We start from the raw sequence: 17,052 nt of genomic DNA, 5'->3' as shown, positions 1-17,052 counted from the left end.
AGTCTTTGGACAAATTTTATTAGATATATTTGTGATTTAACAATTAAATATTTTGCTTAAATATTGCAATATCTTATTTGAATTTAATAATAAAATAACAGATTATACATATGCCATGCTGTGTGTCAGGATATACATTATACAATACAAAGTTATCATTTGAATGTATATTATAATAAGGTTTTTTTTTTAATTTTCAAAGCACTGTTCTTTAATAATTAGAATGTTTTATGCTCTTTTCAAAATATTCTTAGAATCATAGAATCATAGAATTCAAGATCAGAAGGGACCATTATGATCATCTAGTCTGACCTCCTGCAAGATGCAGGCCACATAAGCCGATCCACCCACTCCTTAAGCAAGCGACCCCTGCCCCAGTGATAATATCTGGGGATCTCTGGTATGTAATGGGAGTATGGCCATGGCTAGCTACACCACCTAAATCCTCCCCTCCATAGCTGACCAAGTCACTGAGAAGGGATGCAAGGACCATGACTCTTTCATGCCCCCACTGGTATGGCTAATATCGCCTCTTCTCTACAAATGAAATTTAGGCCTGATATGTTTTCCTAAAGATAATTTTAATTAGATTAAACACTTGTTTTAAATTTCTGAGTATAAAACTTGATATTACAACGCAATATTAACAAACACATACTGAAAATTAATTTGGAAACTTTGGGAAAAGGGCAATGCTCATTTCAACACTCTATTTACTTTTCCAATACTGTGTTTGCATTATCCAATATCCTAAAAATAGCTAAGGTTTGCTACCTACAAGATAACCTGAGCCTCAAGGATTGCATATTCCTGCATTAGAGGAGCTGCCGGTTTAATGCCTATTCCTGATTCAGCCTGCTGCTGGCTCCCTTTTTTCAATGCTTTCAGAGACAACTAGCTTATGATTGACTATGAAAATTATCCAGAGGAGTTGGGCTGTGTAATTCTAAAACACACTACAGGCAGTACAAATGTGCCAAAAGGTAACTTTCAGTGTTGGGCTAATTTATTTGTTCTCTCTCGGCGTGGGTGTTTGTGTCTGTTTAACCATCCATAATTATGCTAATCTTTTGTCAGTGGTTCAGCACATTGTTTAACAGAAACTTTCCCCTATGCATCTCCATGAATCAGTCTCAGTTAAAGTTCCTCTATTTCATTCTGGTTTAGATAATTTGTTTTCAATAAATTTACTGAAAATGGCAAACATACAGAGCCATATCCTCTGATGAGTATCGTAGCTCTGGCACTGACTTCATTGATTAGCTCCATTCAGGGGAGCTCTATTGAATTATGCTATTTATACCAGCTGATGCTCTAGTCCACTGTCTCTGATTCTATTCCTTTGAGCATCTGCATTCTGCTGAGGTAAACAGACTACAGTATGTGGTCCTCATTCACTACAGACTGAGTTCTCAGGTCAAAATTGTCCAAGCAATGCTATTAGGACTGTCAATTAATTGCAGTTAAGGTATGCGATTAATGCAAAACAAATTAACTAGATTAAAATTATACTTGTGATTAATCACAGATTTCATCATACTCTTAAACAATAATAGAATACCAAATAAAATTTATTATAAATATTTGTGAATGTTTTTCAACATTTTCAAATATATTGATTTCAATTACAAAACAGAATACAAAGTGTACAATGCTCACTTTATATTATTTTATTACAAATATTTGCACTGTAAAAATGATAAACAAAATAAATAGTATTTTTCAATTCTCCTCATACATGTCCATTCAGTCCTACTTCTTGTTCAGCCAATTGGTAGGGCAAAAAAGTTTGTTTACATTTACGGTAGATAATGATGCCCACTTTTTATTTACAATGTCACCTGAAAGTAAGAACAGGTGTTCGCATGGCGTTGCTGCAGCTGGGGTTGCAAGGTATTTACAAGTCAGATATGAAAACATTCTTATGCCCCTTCATGGTTCGACTTGTAGGCACATAAATTTTACTTTGTTTTGTTTTTGAGTGCAGTTATGTAAAATAGTAATAATAATTCTACATTTGTAAGTTGCACTTTCATGATAAAGAGATTGTACTACAGTACTTGTCTGAAAATGAGCACTTTATATTTTGTATTCTATGTTGTAATTGAAATCAATATATTTGAAAAATGTAGAAAAAAACATCAAAAATATTTATAATACACTTAAATTGGTATTCTATTGTTGTTTAACAATGTGATTAAAACTGCAATTATGACAATTTTTTAAATCTTGTGATTAATTGCATTTTTTTAAATAGTTTGACAGCCCTAAATGCTATCTCTCTTACTATTTTTCACTACTGAAATTAGTTCCTCTCTGAAAACAGTTAGCACAAACTCCATTTGGGATAAATACATTCAGGCTAGGTTTTTTAAATGAGCCTAAGAGAATTAGTTGCCTAAATACAATTGGGATATGGATGCCTATTTCTTTTAGGCTTCTTTAAAAACTCCAGCCCAGATTTATTGAAAAACTCATGGTTTTGTGCTGCATTTATTACAAGGGCCTGATTCTACAATAGCATAAAATAGCAAACTGAATAGGGAACCAGGCTCAAAGTGAGTATATAATAATGATTTCACATACTGTATTCCATCTACACACACAATATAGCTACATCCACACTATGAGCTAGAGGTGTGATTCTCAGCTCATATACACATACACATGCCCACTAGGTTGAGGCAGGTTTGCACTTGGCACAGCTAAGCCACGCTGTTGCTTCCTCTGCCTGTGCTGCTAGTGGCTGCATGACTATTTCCATTTGCACTAGGTCTCACTGAGGTGGCATGTGTGTACCCAAGATGGGAAGCACATCCATAGCTCATAGATAGACATAGCCTATATGTAGTGATATAACATATAACAACTTTTGGAGTCATGTAAGGAACTGCAGGACCACATAAAATTGCATTTGACATACATCTTGGACCACCTCAGCTGTACCCTGCCCACTAATCCATCTACTCCATTCCTAACTTCTGAGCACCTTCAAATAGCAGCAATTTAAAACACACACACACAGTTCCTTCTTCCTTCCTTAAATGTGGAATTACCTCCCAAAATCACTTGCCTCAGAGGTAAAGTCCTTTTCCACTGACAGGTTCAGTGGTCCAATACCATGACTTGTTGATTCTGGGCATAGTAGGTCCTGAGTTATGAGACATCAGAGAACTCTAACTGGGACATTGAACATTTTGCCTCTGAGTCACTGGTTCAAATCAAGCTCCAGTCAGCAGTGACTGAAAGTAATTACACAACTGAATAGTCATAATACATGTGAAACAATGAGCTGTTAGTGTCAGTGAACTTCATAGTGGGCAGATACAATAAACACAACTGGCCTCCTTTTTGGCAGTATCAGCAGAGAGGCTAAGGAATTAATGGACACAGAAATGGAATTTTTCTCTCACTTTTAGAAGTGTTGAGACTAGTGAACCATTATAGGGAAATTTGCATAACCACTGTAACTGCCTGGTAGATAAATACAAGCCCTTCAATATTCAGGGCTTTCATGCTGACAACCTACACAAATATTAAATTAAATGAAAAGTTTAAATATAATCTATTATTCTTTATCACATTTCTGAGCAGAAGGCTGGTTAAAAGCTATGCATGAATATATGTTGGTATGATGGAAATCTGAAATGCCAAGTCAGCATTTTCTTATGCACTATGTCTCTCTTATGGAATAGATTTTAATCCTCGCTTTGACCTCTACAGGAGGACAGGACCCTGAGTCTCACACATGTAAACAGAAGTAGCTGTGTAAAGGCTTACACTGAAGTATTCTGTACCTGCAGGTTTAACAAAATGGCACCAATTCTCATGGCCTCACTGATTTCAAGACTGTACATCAGCTGGGGAAAGCGGGGAGGGCTCTGATTGTTTGGAGGAAGTACCTCAATGTAAACAGTAGTGATGGAGCTCCTGCAACGACAGAAAAAGAACCAAATCCAAGTCAAAATCAATTTAAAGCAGAATGGCAATATAACCTACTATTCCTATATTTATGGACTGTCCTCCCTAATCCCGTAGGTCACATAACCTCTCTCTCCTGCTCAAAACCCTTCTTCAAGTCATACCTCTACCTGCATTGTCTCAGAAATGTCCCAGACTCCCATCTCAACCTATCAAAATCTTAAATATTTTTAAAAGGAACTAACTTGGTGCGTGCTTTGCAAAAATGAGCCCCCAAACACCTGAGTTGTATTATGTCTTTTCTGACACAGTGTCAAATTCTGATACACTAATGCATGCTCCCCCATTGGGGGAAATCCTTGACTGGTGAAAGCCAGCTATGTTTCTTCGGGGATAGAAGACAGGGATGGCTGAAGGAGGGGACAGGGCTGGAACACACAGCACTCTAGATTATGCTCCTCCAAATTAATGCTGAGCACCAAAATAGCCCACAGCAACTCCAGGATAGAGAGCATGGGAAAAGTGTCTTAGACGCACCTTTCTCTTATATCTCAGTACAACTGAAGATCTAGCCTACACACTTTACTATACTACCAACGTCTACAATATCTCCAGGACCATAAAGCAGTGCCTCGTTATCAGGAAACATGTCACCTAGTAAGCAATCATTACACAGCAGGTGATTATTATTACTATTTAGTTTTTGTATTACTGTAGTGCCTAGGAGCAGGGCCGGCTTTAGGCCAGTTCCACCAATTCCCCCGAATTGGGCCCCGCGCCTAAGAGGGCCCCGAACCCAGTGAGAATCCCTTCCCTGGCTAGAGGCGCCTTTTTAATTTTTACTCACCAGGCAGCGCTCCGGGTCTTCAGCAGCAGTTCGGAGATGCGTCCTTCTCTTGTTCAGGGTTTTCGGCGGCACTTCGGCGGCGGGTCCTTCAGTGCCGGCGAAGATCTGGAGCGAGTGAAGGACACGCCGCCGAAGTGCCGCTGAAGACTCGGAGCACCGCCCAGTGAGTACAAGCCCCACGTGTTTTTGTTTTTTTTTTTACTTTTTTTTTTTGGTCGTCCCTGCCGGGGCCCCGTCGAAACTATTCGAATTAGGCCCCGCACTTCCTAAAGCCGGCCCTGCCTAGGAGCCCCAGTCATGGACCAGTATCACATTTTCTTTTGCATAAACTAATTGACAATCTTTAAATCTCCATTTTCTTTAGGGCTGAAGTAAAAGAAATCATGATTTGACAAACAAATATATCTAAAACTCCTGGGAAGAAATCTGAACATGTACATTTTCCAGAGGATATAAAATATGAATAGTTTAAAAATCTACTAAAAGGTACACAGGAATCACTTTGCGTCAACTGAAGATAAGTTTACTTAAATACCATAAAATGCACATCACTAATCAATACTTTGTTAATTAGCTGTACAAGATTCTGATACAGTACATGCTTGTTCTTGCTATATTACAGACACTATTTTTTTTACGTGTAAAGTTAGAAAATGTTCATGTTGATAAAAAATGTTTATGTTGCTTATATCATGCCAGACATTAGCTTAATGTTCCACACCCTCCCTACATAGTTCTCCCAGTGCACATCATGTTTAAGTACCTGCACAGCCACTATACACACTGTGTGATTGTTTAGCAACATGGAAAAATGTTCTCAAGGGTAGTGGTTATCAAAACCGGTCCACCACTTGTTCAAGGAAAGCCCCTGCCGCGTCCGCAGGTTCGGCCGATCACGGCTCCCACTGGCCATGGTTTGCCGCTCCAGGCCAATGGGGGCTGTGGGAAGGGCGCCCAGCACATCCCTCGGCCCACTCCGCTTCCCTGCAGAAAAACTGTGCACATGTTCATGCACATTCAACCTACCCCTTTTAGAGACACAGTTTGGGGTCTGTTCGCCACCTGAGATATTTCATAGGAAAACAATTTTTGACAGTATAGAGGGTGCTAAAGTTTATGCAGATGATGTTTTGATCAGGGGAAAAGAAGTAGAAGAGCATGACCAGAGGTTTTGGGCAACTCTGGAAAGAGCAAGAGGTGCTGTGCTAAAGCCAAACAAATACAAGTGTAAATTCCATGTAATGGAAAATATACACCCATGGGAGAACTTAACACCGCCAGGCATGCATGGAGAGCACAGTAAGGCAGAGGCCATATCCAGCATGACTGCCTCAACAGATAAGGAAGTTAAACAAACAAAGATCTCTTGGAATGGTGAACTGGGGAAATTCATGCCTAATCTAGCTGTCCAAACAAGCAACCTGAGAGCATCACTGTGCAAAAATGTTTAATGAGCTCAAGATGCAAATCTTAATAAAGCATTTGAAAAACTGAAGGAGTTAGCTAAAGAGGAACCATGACAGTAAGAGTACAACTAAGTTGAACATGGATGCCTCCAAGAAGGGTATTAGCACATTCCTCTTACAGCAGTACGGTCAAAACTGGAGACCAGTAGCTTGTGTGTCACGGGCACTAACAAAAACAGAGTGTCGATATACGCTGAAATGGAGGAGTAGGCTTTCGCTTAAGTCCATGGGTGTAAACGTTTAATGTCTATATTTATGGGAGGCCATAAAACACTTTTTACTATTGCCAAAAGGGGGAACTGAAGGAGATCTCAGCCCAGGGTCCTGTGTAAGTCAACACCTGAGTAGGTGATCTCCCATCAAGGAGTCTACATCCACTGCCCTGAACTACTTCCTACTGCTGTCCCTTCAGTTTGGGGAATGGCCTTGTGATGGGGTGGCTGCCCCTCACTGGCAGAACAGGGGTTAAAAGCAACCCTAGGGAGGCTGTGCCAGAGGCAGCCAATTAGAAAGTGGCTGAGAGGAGTTGCCATTCATGGCCCAGCAGGCTCATATAAGAAGAACAGGCAGGGCAGAGTTCAGTAGCTGACTGGAATGTGAGGGGAGAAGACAAGGCTCCTAGCAGGGTGAAGAAGCCCCAGCACTTGGGACAATTCAGTGCTGCAAACAAGGGACAGGGGAGCTAGAGAGAGCTCCTGGCTGGCTGCTAGGGCCTGCAGGCTAAGGCCCTGAGGTAAGGGCAGAAGAGGGTGCTGGAGCTGCATGGGAAGTGGCCCTGGGACAGTGAACTGCAGTTGCCACTGAGGGAAGTGGCTAGGCGGAGACTGCAGGTCCCCCAGAAGGGGAGAACATGGAGTGTGGCTCAGCTGTAGGGCAGTGTCATGAAGAGAATGCCACAGTCCTTGGAGTGATGTGGGGCCAGGAGCAGAGGTGAGGGTGAGCAAGACACCATCAGAAGAGGGTGCAGAGCTAATTCCCAAGACAGCCAGTAGGAGGTGCCACAGTGGTAAGTCATGCCGCATCACAGGCCTGCCATAGTCCAAGTTGCTGTGGTGGCTTTTCTCTAGTAGTGACCCCTCGTGGACCCTGGGTGGCATCCTGTTGTGGTCCCAGATTTTTCTGGGTGAGGCAGCTATAAGTTTGGTGGGCTTGGAATCCCCACAAGGTCTCCATGCTTCAGTCACCTGAGCTCCTAGGCCTCTTTCTCAGTCTCCTTTGGCTAGGAAGACAGTGCTTGCTTCCTGATGGCTTACTCAAATGGCAGATTGGTGATCCTTCCCCTCAGCTAGGGAGGCACCTAGCTCCTGCCTCTTCACCAGTCAGCCATGAACTGAGCTGGGTTATCTCCTCCTCCTTCCCCTCTCCAGGCCTGGCATTAGCTGCAGCTATAATAGGACAGGGCTAGCTGAACCTGAAGGCTCTCTTTAACCCCTTCTGTGCTGGTAGGTAGGTAGGATTCTCTGCTTCATCACATTGGGTTTAGACATGTAACCACTAGTCCCCATTATCCGATGGGATAGTGGAAAGTAATGTTAAAATAATAAAGCAGCTACTGAAAAAGGCTGCAGCGTCTCATCTGTACTTAGTGCTGTTAAACTATAGGAGGGCACCAGCGAAACTTGGTTTGTCACTTGCATTCATTCATTTTAACAGATCTCTGAGAACTAGAATACCTGTAATGTTAGATGCTGATGTCAGTGGAACTGGGGATTTGCAGAAGTATAAAGAGGCAGAAAAAACTAACAAAAAAGAGCAGTATGATTTGGAGTCCTGAGAGTAGCAGTCACTTCACAAATATCAATAGTGTACATCTATGATAGTAATCAATGGTTGCAAACAACATACATGTCATATAAGCTTGTCATCCCAGCTGAACATTTACTGTGGTGGAATAGATGATGCCTGCTACTACTTCCACTAGAGAGGAAAATAACAGGCATCAAGTTTGGTTACTTTGCCTGAGAATGTCTCAGTTAGGCAACAACCACAATACGTCAAGACAACCAAGACCCAAACATACTGCCAGAACAAATGGACTTACTGCCTCTTGACAACAGTAGTTTTGATATTTCAAGGGTGACCTGCAAGTTCAAGTAACAGTACAAGACACCTGAGGGATTAATTGACCATTGTTAGTAACTAGGTTGATTACAAGTATTTGAAATTGTGTTACATAAATGTTGTTTGTTAACTGTTATTAATTGATTCTGGCCGGGAAAAGATTATGTGGTTTTGGAAACTGTGCCTTTAAACAGCATAGGTTCCCAGACAGGAGGTCTGGGGGAGGGAAACTGCAGAGAAAGCTGGAACTGGTCACTGAATAATGAGGTTCTCTTTCAAACACCTTTGGCCCAGAGTGATTACTGAACACCACATTGCCCATACAGGAGGAAATGAAAAGCCACACCATTCCCAAAGTGGCACTGGAGAGATTGGACTCATTTTCTGTCTTATCTCTGCACCTCCTTGTGGAGTCCTCAGTGCATGCAACACCGGTGAGAGGGAACCCTCAATAGTTACACAAAGCGGGAGGGAACTACTTCTCACTCAGGTGTCCCTGACTACATAGAAATTGATCACTGTCTGGGCCAGTGTACACCAACTGCTCATCAGTACTGTTTTAAGGTATGCTAGCATGTATGTACAAGTTTAAAGAGATTTGTATGCATATTAGTGGACTCTCATTTCTGAAGACATACTGCATCACTGTAGACACCCTTCAAAGAGAAAATGCAGACGGGCAGGTGGATAGACCTGATCTGGTGGATTGTTTTCATCATTAACTGTAATGATCCTGCAGTCTAAGAAGAACTGGAAGAGGACAGGAAACCTTAAAATCTGCTCTTTAATTGTTCATATATCACAAATGCCTTTCCTTTTTGTCAATACACTGGAAATTGCTCATGAATGACTCCTTAACTATGACATAAAAACAAATAGCTGATAGAATTAAGCATGAAATATTTGTCCTTGATTAATGTAATTAAATATAATTTAGTACCCTTATACCATGTTATTAAGTCTAGCTAATAATGGATATCTTAAGAACATCGAGTACAGTATCTTACCATATGGCTATAATGAATTACAAACCATTAATTTGAAGTGTTAATCAAAAATAAGACATAGAACTAAGCTAATTTTAAATTTGGATTCACAAAGCAGAACCCAGTCATTTATTACTTTGTTTGACAATGAGATATTTTTCCTCATCTAAATTACTATTTCATATTTCTTTACTTCTTATTGAACTCTTACTAAACCCAATTAAACTTTCTTATTTTTTCCCCAGGAATAATGCTCATATTTGAGAGAAAATCCATCTGTATTCCCCTGTTCTAAGTATAGGAAATTTCTCTCAAAGTCTCCCAAGGAAGAAAATTTATAAGTAGAACCATTGTACTTTATTGAATTAGATTACTCTTCAACTAAACAAACAGCTATATCCCTAGGATGAAATCCTGAACCCATAAACTTAATAACATAGCCTTTAGCCAGGAAATGCCATCAGCTGTAGATAAGTCAAAAACCACTAATATACTTGAGTCTATAAAATATTCAGTATATAGTAGTCACCATTAAAAAGTTAATATTTGACCTCAATTACTACACAGTGTTAAATGAAAAAACTTCAGTATTTCCATATACTTTAAAAAGGAAACATGGTAAATAGGTCAGTGAATTTTTGAGTGAGTGAATTGAAATGTTTAGTTTTCTAGTCTTCCAGAAAAATATCAGTTACACATCACTTATCTCATTTTGTGCTATTGATAGCTTAAAAAAATTAAACCAATCTAAATATACAACACTATTAACACATCTTTTTACCTCTTTACTAGAATTCTAATGTCCTCCTTCATTTATTTGCTGTATAAAGAGGAAGTGACAAAAACAAGACCTAGTCTAAACCTTGATTCCAAGTCTGTCCAAATAGATTCCCTCCTCAAGCTTTCTGGGGAAACAAAAAGAGTTTCTTTCTGGTAGTCATTTTTTCCTTAGAGACTGTACCCTCTCTTTGAGCTGCTCTAAAAGCAATGCAGCGCCGTTCCTTTATAATATTGAGTCAGAGAGCCAAACATTCTCCTCAGCTTCTCTAAACTATGAAAAGAACCTGCCTAGAGTCATTCCCTCCACCATCAATATCTAGATTGATGCCACTTCACTTTATTATGCAAACCTGGATGGTGTGCATCAGGGTCTGTTTTGCTCATCACATCCCTTATTCTACTAAAGCCCATAACTTGCATATTTTGTAAGAATGTATTAGATTTGGTATCGCTCTTCCGGCCCATCATCCTTAGGGTTTGTGTAACCTCATTCAGTCTTGGACTCTCTTTCTCTCAGATAAAATATTAAAGAATGTCCTGTATGTGTGTGAGAATTCTGTCTGGAATTACTATGGGGAGGGACTGAAATATAATAACTGGAGAAATCTTCCTTTGAATGTTAGCAATCCTCCAATAAGATTGTATGTGTGTTCCACAGATCACACTGTCTTCTTATTTGTTGTATTCATGGATAAAAATTAAGGTTAGATAGTTGTTCCAGATCTTAAGAGTTCTTCACAGCAAGAACCTCAGGGAATGAGTTATATATTTGAACTAAAACTTCTTTATAGAACACATTCTTTAGCTGCCAGGATTTCTTTTCCCCCAAAACATTTCAGATTTGTCAAACTTCATCTTAAACCCATAAACTTTTGCAAAGATTTAAACGTCTTTATCTCCTCAAAGTAATCAAAAACAGCAAGATCCTATACACATGCAACTTTGCTTTGTGATGTACCTCATGTACAATGTGCACTGTATTGCGCATGTCACATACTCTCTCAAAGGATTCTATGACTATAGCCAGGGCCGGCTCAAGAGTTTTTGCTGCCCCAAGCAGGAAAAAAAAAAGAAGCCGCGATCACGATTGGTGGCTGCTCCAGGGCACCACTTTCTTCTTCAGTGGCAATTCAGCAGCAGGCCCTTCCCTCTGAGAGGGACCGAGGGACCTGCTGCCGAATTGCTGCCGAAGAGCCCGACGTGCCACCCCTTCCCCTTGGCCGCCCCAAGCACCTGCTTGCTAAGCTGGTGCCTGGAGCCGGCCCTGACTATAGCCAGTAACAAGAGTGCAAGTGGGCACTCTTACTTGATTCTTTAATAAACGAACAAGCAAAATCTATTGCCATTTATTCAAACTATTGCTCTGGTATGAGTGTATGGGATCTGAGAATAGAGTTACCCCCTTGATATGAATTAAGACATTAATTCAAAGATTCTATTTCTCTGAATGAAATAAAAGAAGCATGTGTGCATTACCTAACTTTAGAACCAAGTGAGTAATTTCCGGACTCTTTCTTCTGTTGCCATCTGTCTATCTTCGATAAACCTTGTTTAATCTCTGACAAGTAATTTTGGGTGATTCACAGAAGATGTCTGAGAGAGGCCTGATTTACTGAAAGTTCTGAACATCCACTCTCTGGAAGTAAGCCTCCTTGAATGCATCTCATGTTGGACACTCAAAAACTGAGACAACCCAAATCACTAGTCAATTTTGAAAAAAAAAAAATGTCATACGTCTATAACAAAATAGACCAATGGAACTACAAGAAGTGAGATCTTAACTTGCTTTTGGTGAATATTGTAATAATCAGCCCCTCTAATAGAAACAAAGAATTCATCCCCCAGCAGGATACCATTAAAATATAGATCTTAGGGCACGTGTTAATAATTCTTTAAGATTTGGTAAAGGGTTTATTATTAGTGAAAACAGTGCTGTAGAGAATGAAAAGTTTATCTTGGACCAAGGTGTAATGGACACCAAGCCTTTGAGTCAAATGCTTTAAGTATTTTAACAACAACCGTAAAGATCTTCCTGTTCCATGCCAGTGTTCAACAAGTAAATTATTTGTATTGCAGAGCCAACTAATCAGGGAATAGGCACTCTACAAATACATAAGACTACACAGTGTCTGCATCAAAGAGTTTACACTCTAAATTGAAGCATGGTGCAACAGAAGAGTGTAACACATGATAAAAGGGAAGGGAAGACAAAATGTAAGATGAAGTGTATGAGTTTAAGATGAAGTTTGACAAATCTGAAATGTTTTGGGGGAAAAGAAATCCTGGCAGCTAAAGAATGCGTTCTATAAAGAAGTTTCAGTTCAAATATAAGACCACATGTTTACAGAGCTTAGTTTGTAAATAGTCTGATGGATCACCAATAATTTGGAAATATATAGCAATTTGGAATAAACAAGTAACATCCCAGCTCAATTTAGCCATCATAGTGTGCTGACTGCTTGCAGACTTAACAGCAGAAGTTGGTCTTGGGGGGCAGGGAGGAGGCATCTGGGTAAACTCACATCATGATATCTTCCTCTTACCTTGACTGCCCAATTTGTGAATGTGAGAAACATTTGAGAGGTGCAGTTACACAAGGCTGCAATTTCTCCCAGTCCCCTTAATTGGAGAATGGACTTGTCACATTTTCAGCACAATGACACCTTACTGGCATTGGGCCCAGAACATGTCATCTCAACTATTGTTATGTATTTTTCTACACAATAGTGAAGTGCCAACATTTTTGCTTATTTTCAGCGCACAGTAATAGAGAACAAAAGCAGCAGGGAAGTGGGACTGGATAGCTTTATTTGGGGAACACGACAATCCTGAGCCAACCACAGACAACACACAAACTGATCTGATCTGACAGTAGTCTGAGATTAGACATTAAATGACTTTGCTGGTGTGAATTTAGGTTTTAGTGTTGTGTACTTCATTATTTACACAGCTTGCAATTTATGTGACAAAATAAGCCACGTCCAGATGAACATGAATACTATAATACCTTGTCACCTGGGCAGAAGGCAGTTGCCAGCTGAGGGATCATTTTGAAGATACTATTATTAATCATTTCTGCATCATAGCAAGCGATGTCCAGACAACCAACATCTATCTTCCTTTCTTTCACTTTTAATTTCTCATACAAACAAGGACAGACAAAATTCCACAGGCAATAATTTAACTTTAAAAAGGAGATAATTCAAGGGGAATGAAATAGCGAAAGTTGTGAGCTGCAAAGAATATGTAAATAAGCCATGAAAATGCAAGTATTAGACTAATTTCTAATATAGTACTTATCAAAAGAAAACTTGAAGTGGGATCAACACACAAAACAGAATAAATTGAAGTCATATCCCTCTGAATGCCTGATGCAGCGCAGATTTTTATGAATAAGAGTATGCTATGCTTCTTAAATTTAATTGCTGGGATAGACATAGGTTAAAAATACTTTTTATTATATAATTAATTACCTTCTCTGTGCAGGAGGAGCATTGTCAGATGCTTTGACAGTGAGTGCATAGGACCTCCCTACTGACAATACAACTCCTGGAGCGATGGTGATAAGGCCCGTTCGGTCATTAATGATGAAGTCTCCCTGGTCCCCAGCCAGAATTTCATATATGATCTGCCCATTTGGCCCTTGGTCTGCATCTATGGCACTGAGCTGTAATTGAAAATCAGAATGTAAATACTTAAGAATCAATTTTCCATCCTATTTTATTTTCTCCCAACAAGGGATCTTGCTTTGGAGAAGAAAATTTTCAAAGCAAGAAGAAACACTCTGCATCTACTCTCAAAAAATATTGTCAAAGGAAAATGTAATTTAAAATCAGAATAAGTAAAAGAAAATCCTGCGTCAGGAAAAAAAAATCAAAACAACCAATTCTGAATTTATTTAGGACTGCAATTAAACTACGAAATCTAAGCATTAATGAAAGGCTAATTAATACAACATTGATGTTATTCTTTATTGATAGGAATATCTGCCACTACCTAAAAAAACCCAACCAAAAAAAAAAGTTTGAATTGGGGGTCTAAAGTTTATTCATGGAAAGGTTCCCTACCTCTGTCTTCCTTAAAATTGTATTGGGATAGTGCTGTTGTTGCCAAAAGTTATGATACTCAAGTCTTGCATAAAAACCTGTTCATGTTAAGGTGGGGAACAATGGCATTATCATTTGTGGGCGGTGGGACTAGGAGGTGTACCACAGACCGATTAGATAACCAAGTCCAGGTGAAACAATAAAGGTGCACGTTTACACACACATCTATGAGAGAGAGATATATTATGCACAGGAAATCCAAAACCATTTATTGCAACTCTGTTTTTGACATTTCTCCCATAAAATTATAAAGCTCTGATACCCAGGCTGTGCAATTTTAAGGTCAGATATCTTATGATCCATTAGGGCTAGAAATGAGAGTTTATGCCATTGGAAATGGTAGATTCCTATCTTTGTAATAAGATACACAGCAGCTCTTGCTTCTTACTTCTAGTGTATTACCAGTGATATGCACAGTCTCTGATAGGAGATATAGGGAATGTGTGTTTTTTACCAACTGCACTAAGATGACTTGGAACTACAGGCATATCCTGTATTGAATAGACATTGTTAATATTATCAGTGCACTATATCCACACAACAGACTTATATAGAACAAGTAGGCAATGTTTTCACTTCAGTTGCTTGGGATTCAGGAAGACTATATTTCTTGAGAACAGATCAAAATATGCACATTTTAGCATTTCTCTTTCCATATGTAGAACGAACAGATTATTCCATAAAAAGCACATAAATACCTATACATAAATCAGTGGTGGTGCTTGTCCATTGAACTTTATCTCATACATTAGAACAGCCACCTTAATTAATAACACATTACAAAATGAAAAAAGAGGTATTGCATTCTGCTACACTCAGATGTGGGGGAAATAATTCAAGTATCATTATTAAGCGTGTTTATTAGGGTAGTGCCTAAGGACCAATCAGGAATGGTGTCCCATTGTGCTAGGCACTGTGCAAACAGAATGGCAGACAGTCCCTGTTCCAAAAAGTGTACAATCTAATAGACAAGATAGACACAGGGTGAGGGAAAGGGATATAGCACACAAGCAGAGTGAACAATGTAATGGCAGCAAACATCACATTGGTTCCATGATTTTGGGAGGGGGAGGGGTTGAGGAGCGGTGTGTAGTTAGGACGGGATCAGTTAAATGTAAAGAAAAGTGAAGGGAGAAGGGACACTGAAGGACAGAGGTGAGGGAAACAGGGCACGAGGAAGCTGAGGAGGTGAAGAGACTGTGATGGAGGGAAAGGGAGAGAGTTGGAGCAAACAGTCAATCAGCACAGTGCAGACAAACTTCAGTAAAACTGTAGGAAGTTCTCTGAATGTCTCATGGTCCGTAATTTGGCTGCTTCTGCTGCTTCCTAAAGGCTACATCTCTAGCTGGTTCCTCTCTGTAGTTTTTCCCCGGGAGGTGGAGGGAAGCAACACCTGGGGCCCAGTTTCCTCAGTTCTGAGTCAGAGGTGTGTGTGTTGCGCTGCGTACTGAAAACTCCAAAGATAAAACCTGCGAATTCCAGTACCTCTTGATTGATTAATGGTGAATATTTTCTTCCCATGAAATATGTAGTTTGTTGATATAAACAGCAGCCAATACATCAACATGGCATACTGGAACCTTTGGCTGCCAGCCATAGAGCATGTACTGGGAGCACTGTCCATCAGCTCACCTTCCTGGGTGAACAGCAGTGAAGTGAAAGTGACCAAAAAAACCCACATTTTCACATCTCCATCCCCTGCTGCTCATGTTTGGTGCTGGGCAGCAGAGTTGAAGCATCAATAGGCATCAGTTGGTACAGGAGAAGAACAGCAGGGGATATGGAAAACTGTAAGAACCCACACTAAGCAGTTCTGACTTCAGAAGTGCTCCCTTGCTGGGCTCATACACAGAAGAATGAAAAAGCCATGGTTCCTCTAAAGATTCCTGCTGGCCCATCTGCCTTCCTGCTTTCTTGCTCCCACAGCCCCTAATGCAGCCACAGACTCAGCAAGCATGGAGGCAGGTTCAGGTAACTGTTTGGGAGCCAGAAATCCTCTTCTTTGCCCCTGCATCACTCAGTAGGCTGGCAGAAGCATATGTGGAGGTGGCCTATCACCAGCCTGTCACTCAAATCCTCTCCTGGATTAGAATATAATGTAACCTATTAATCAACATATTATTACACTGCCAGCCCTGGTCATGTCACTGCAGTTCAGAGAACATTATTCACAACCTTAGAGCCATCTGCTCCCAAGACCCCTGGTGAAAGCGAGACAAGAAGAAGGAAAACATGCACCATATTCTGCCACTAGGGCAAGCAGAGAGAGTACAACCAAAGCTGAAGCATGCAAGATAATTACATTTACATATGATTCTAAGCTACAGGGAGTGAATAAAACACTGAGGGATGTAGCTTTTTTTTCAGAATATTGATAGATTACACAAATAGGCTCAGTGGAATATCAATTTTAATGTGAAGAGTGAGGTACTTAGCCAAAAACAATACCCAAGTTCAGTATAGTAAAAATGCACTGAATTAGTTAATATGATCAGAGGAAATGATCTGGATGTATTGGTAGATCCAACATCCAAATTATGAATTCAGCATGTAGCAGGTGATGGAGGTTGTTACTGCTGTTGCACACTATGCTATGTGTAGAATTAACCCTTTCTCAAGAAGCAACAATGGATTAAATAAGGTATGGGGCGTTATAATTAACTGTACCCTAGGTAAGATGCACTGACCCTGAAATTAAAGTGCATTATTGTCTTCACATACAGTATAGCAATATAAGGTGCATTTCCAAGTGAACAAAGGTATGTTAACATTTATTTTGAACTATTTTTTTGATACACACTTCGTTAGAACAGACAAAGCTCTTCACAGCTTTCTTGAGAGGTAGCATGGTATCATAGGCTGAATGTTTGAAAAAAAAATTTTAA

The 17,052-nt window shown here is 39.8% G+C and overlaps 1 protein-coding gene across 16 annotated transcripts in view; it reads right to left on the bottom strand.

Moving 5' to 3' along the window:
• Positions 1-17,052, bottom strand: part of PCDH15 (protocadherin related 15) — a 771,473-nt gene that overhangs the window by 308,368 nt on the left and 446,053 nt on the right. For all 16 annotated transcript variants that reach the window (XM_045024749.1, XM_045024750.1, XM_045024752.1 and 13 more), the window contains 2 exons: positions 13,535-13,728; positions 3,798-3,930 (listed from right to left, as the gene is read on the bottom strand). In XM_045024749.1, coding sequence (XP_044880684.1) covers positions 3,798-3,930; positions 13,535-13,728 — 327 coding nt within the window. The remainder of the gene's footprint in view (positions 1-3,797; positions 3,931-13,534; positions 13,729-17,052) is intronic.

Source organism: Mauremys mutica, chromosome 7 (genome assembly GCF_020497125.1).
Source record: "Mauremys mutica isolate MM-2020 ecotype Southern chromosome 7, ASM2049712v1, whole genome shotgun sequence".
Classification (NCBI taxonomy): domain Eukaryota; kingdom Metazoa; phylum Chordata; order Testudines; family Geoemydidae; genus Mauremys; species Mauremys mutica.
This window is presented reverse-complemented; position numbering and strand designations above follow the sequence as displayed.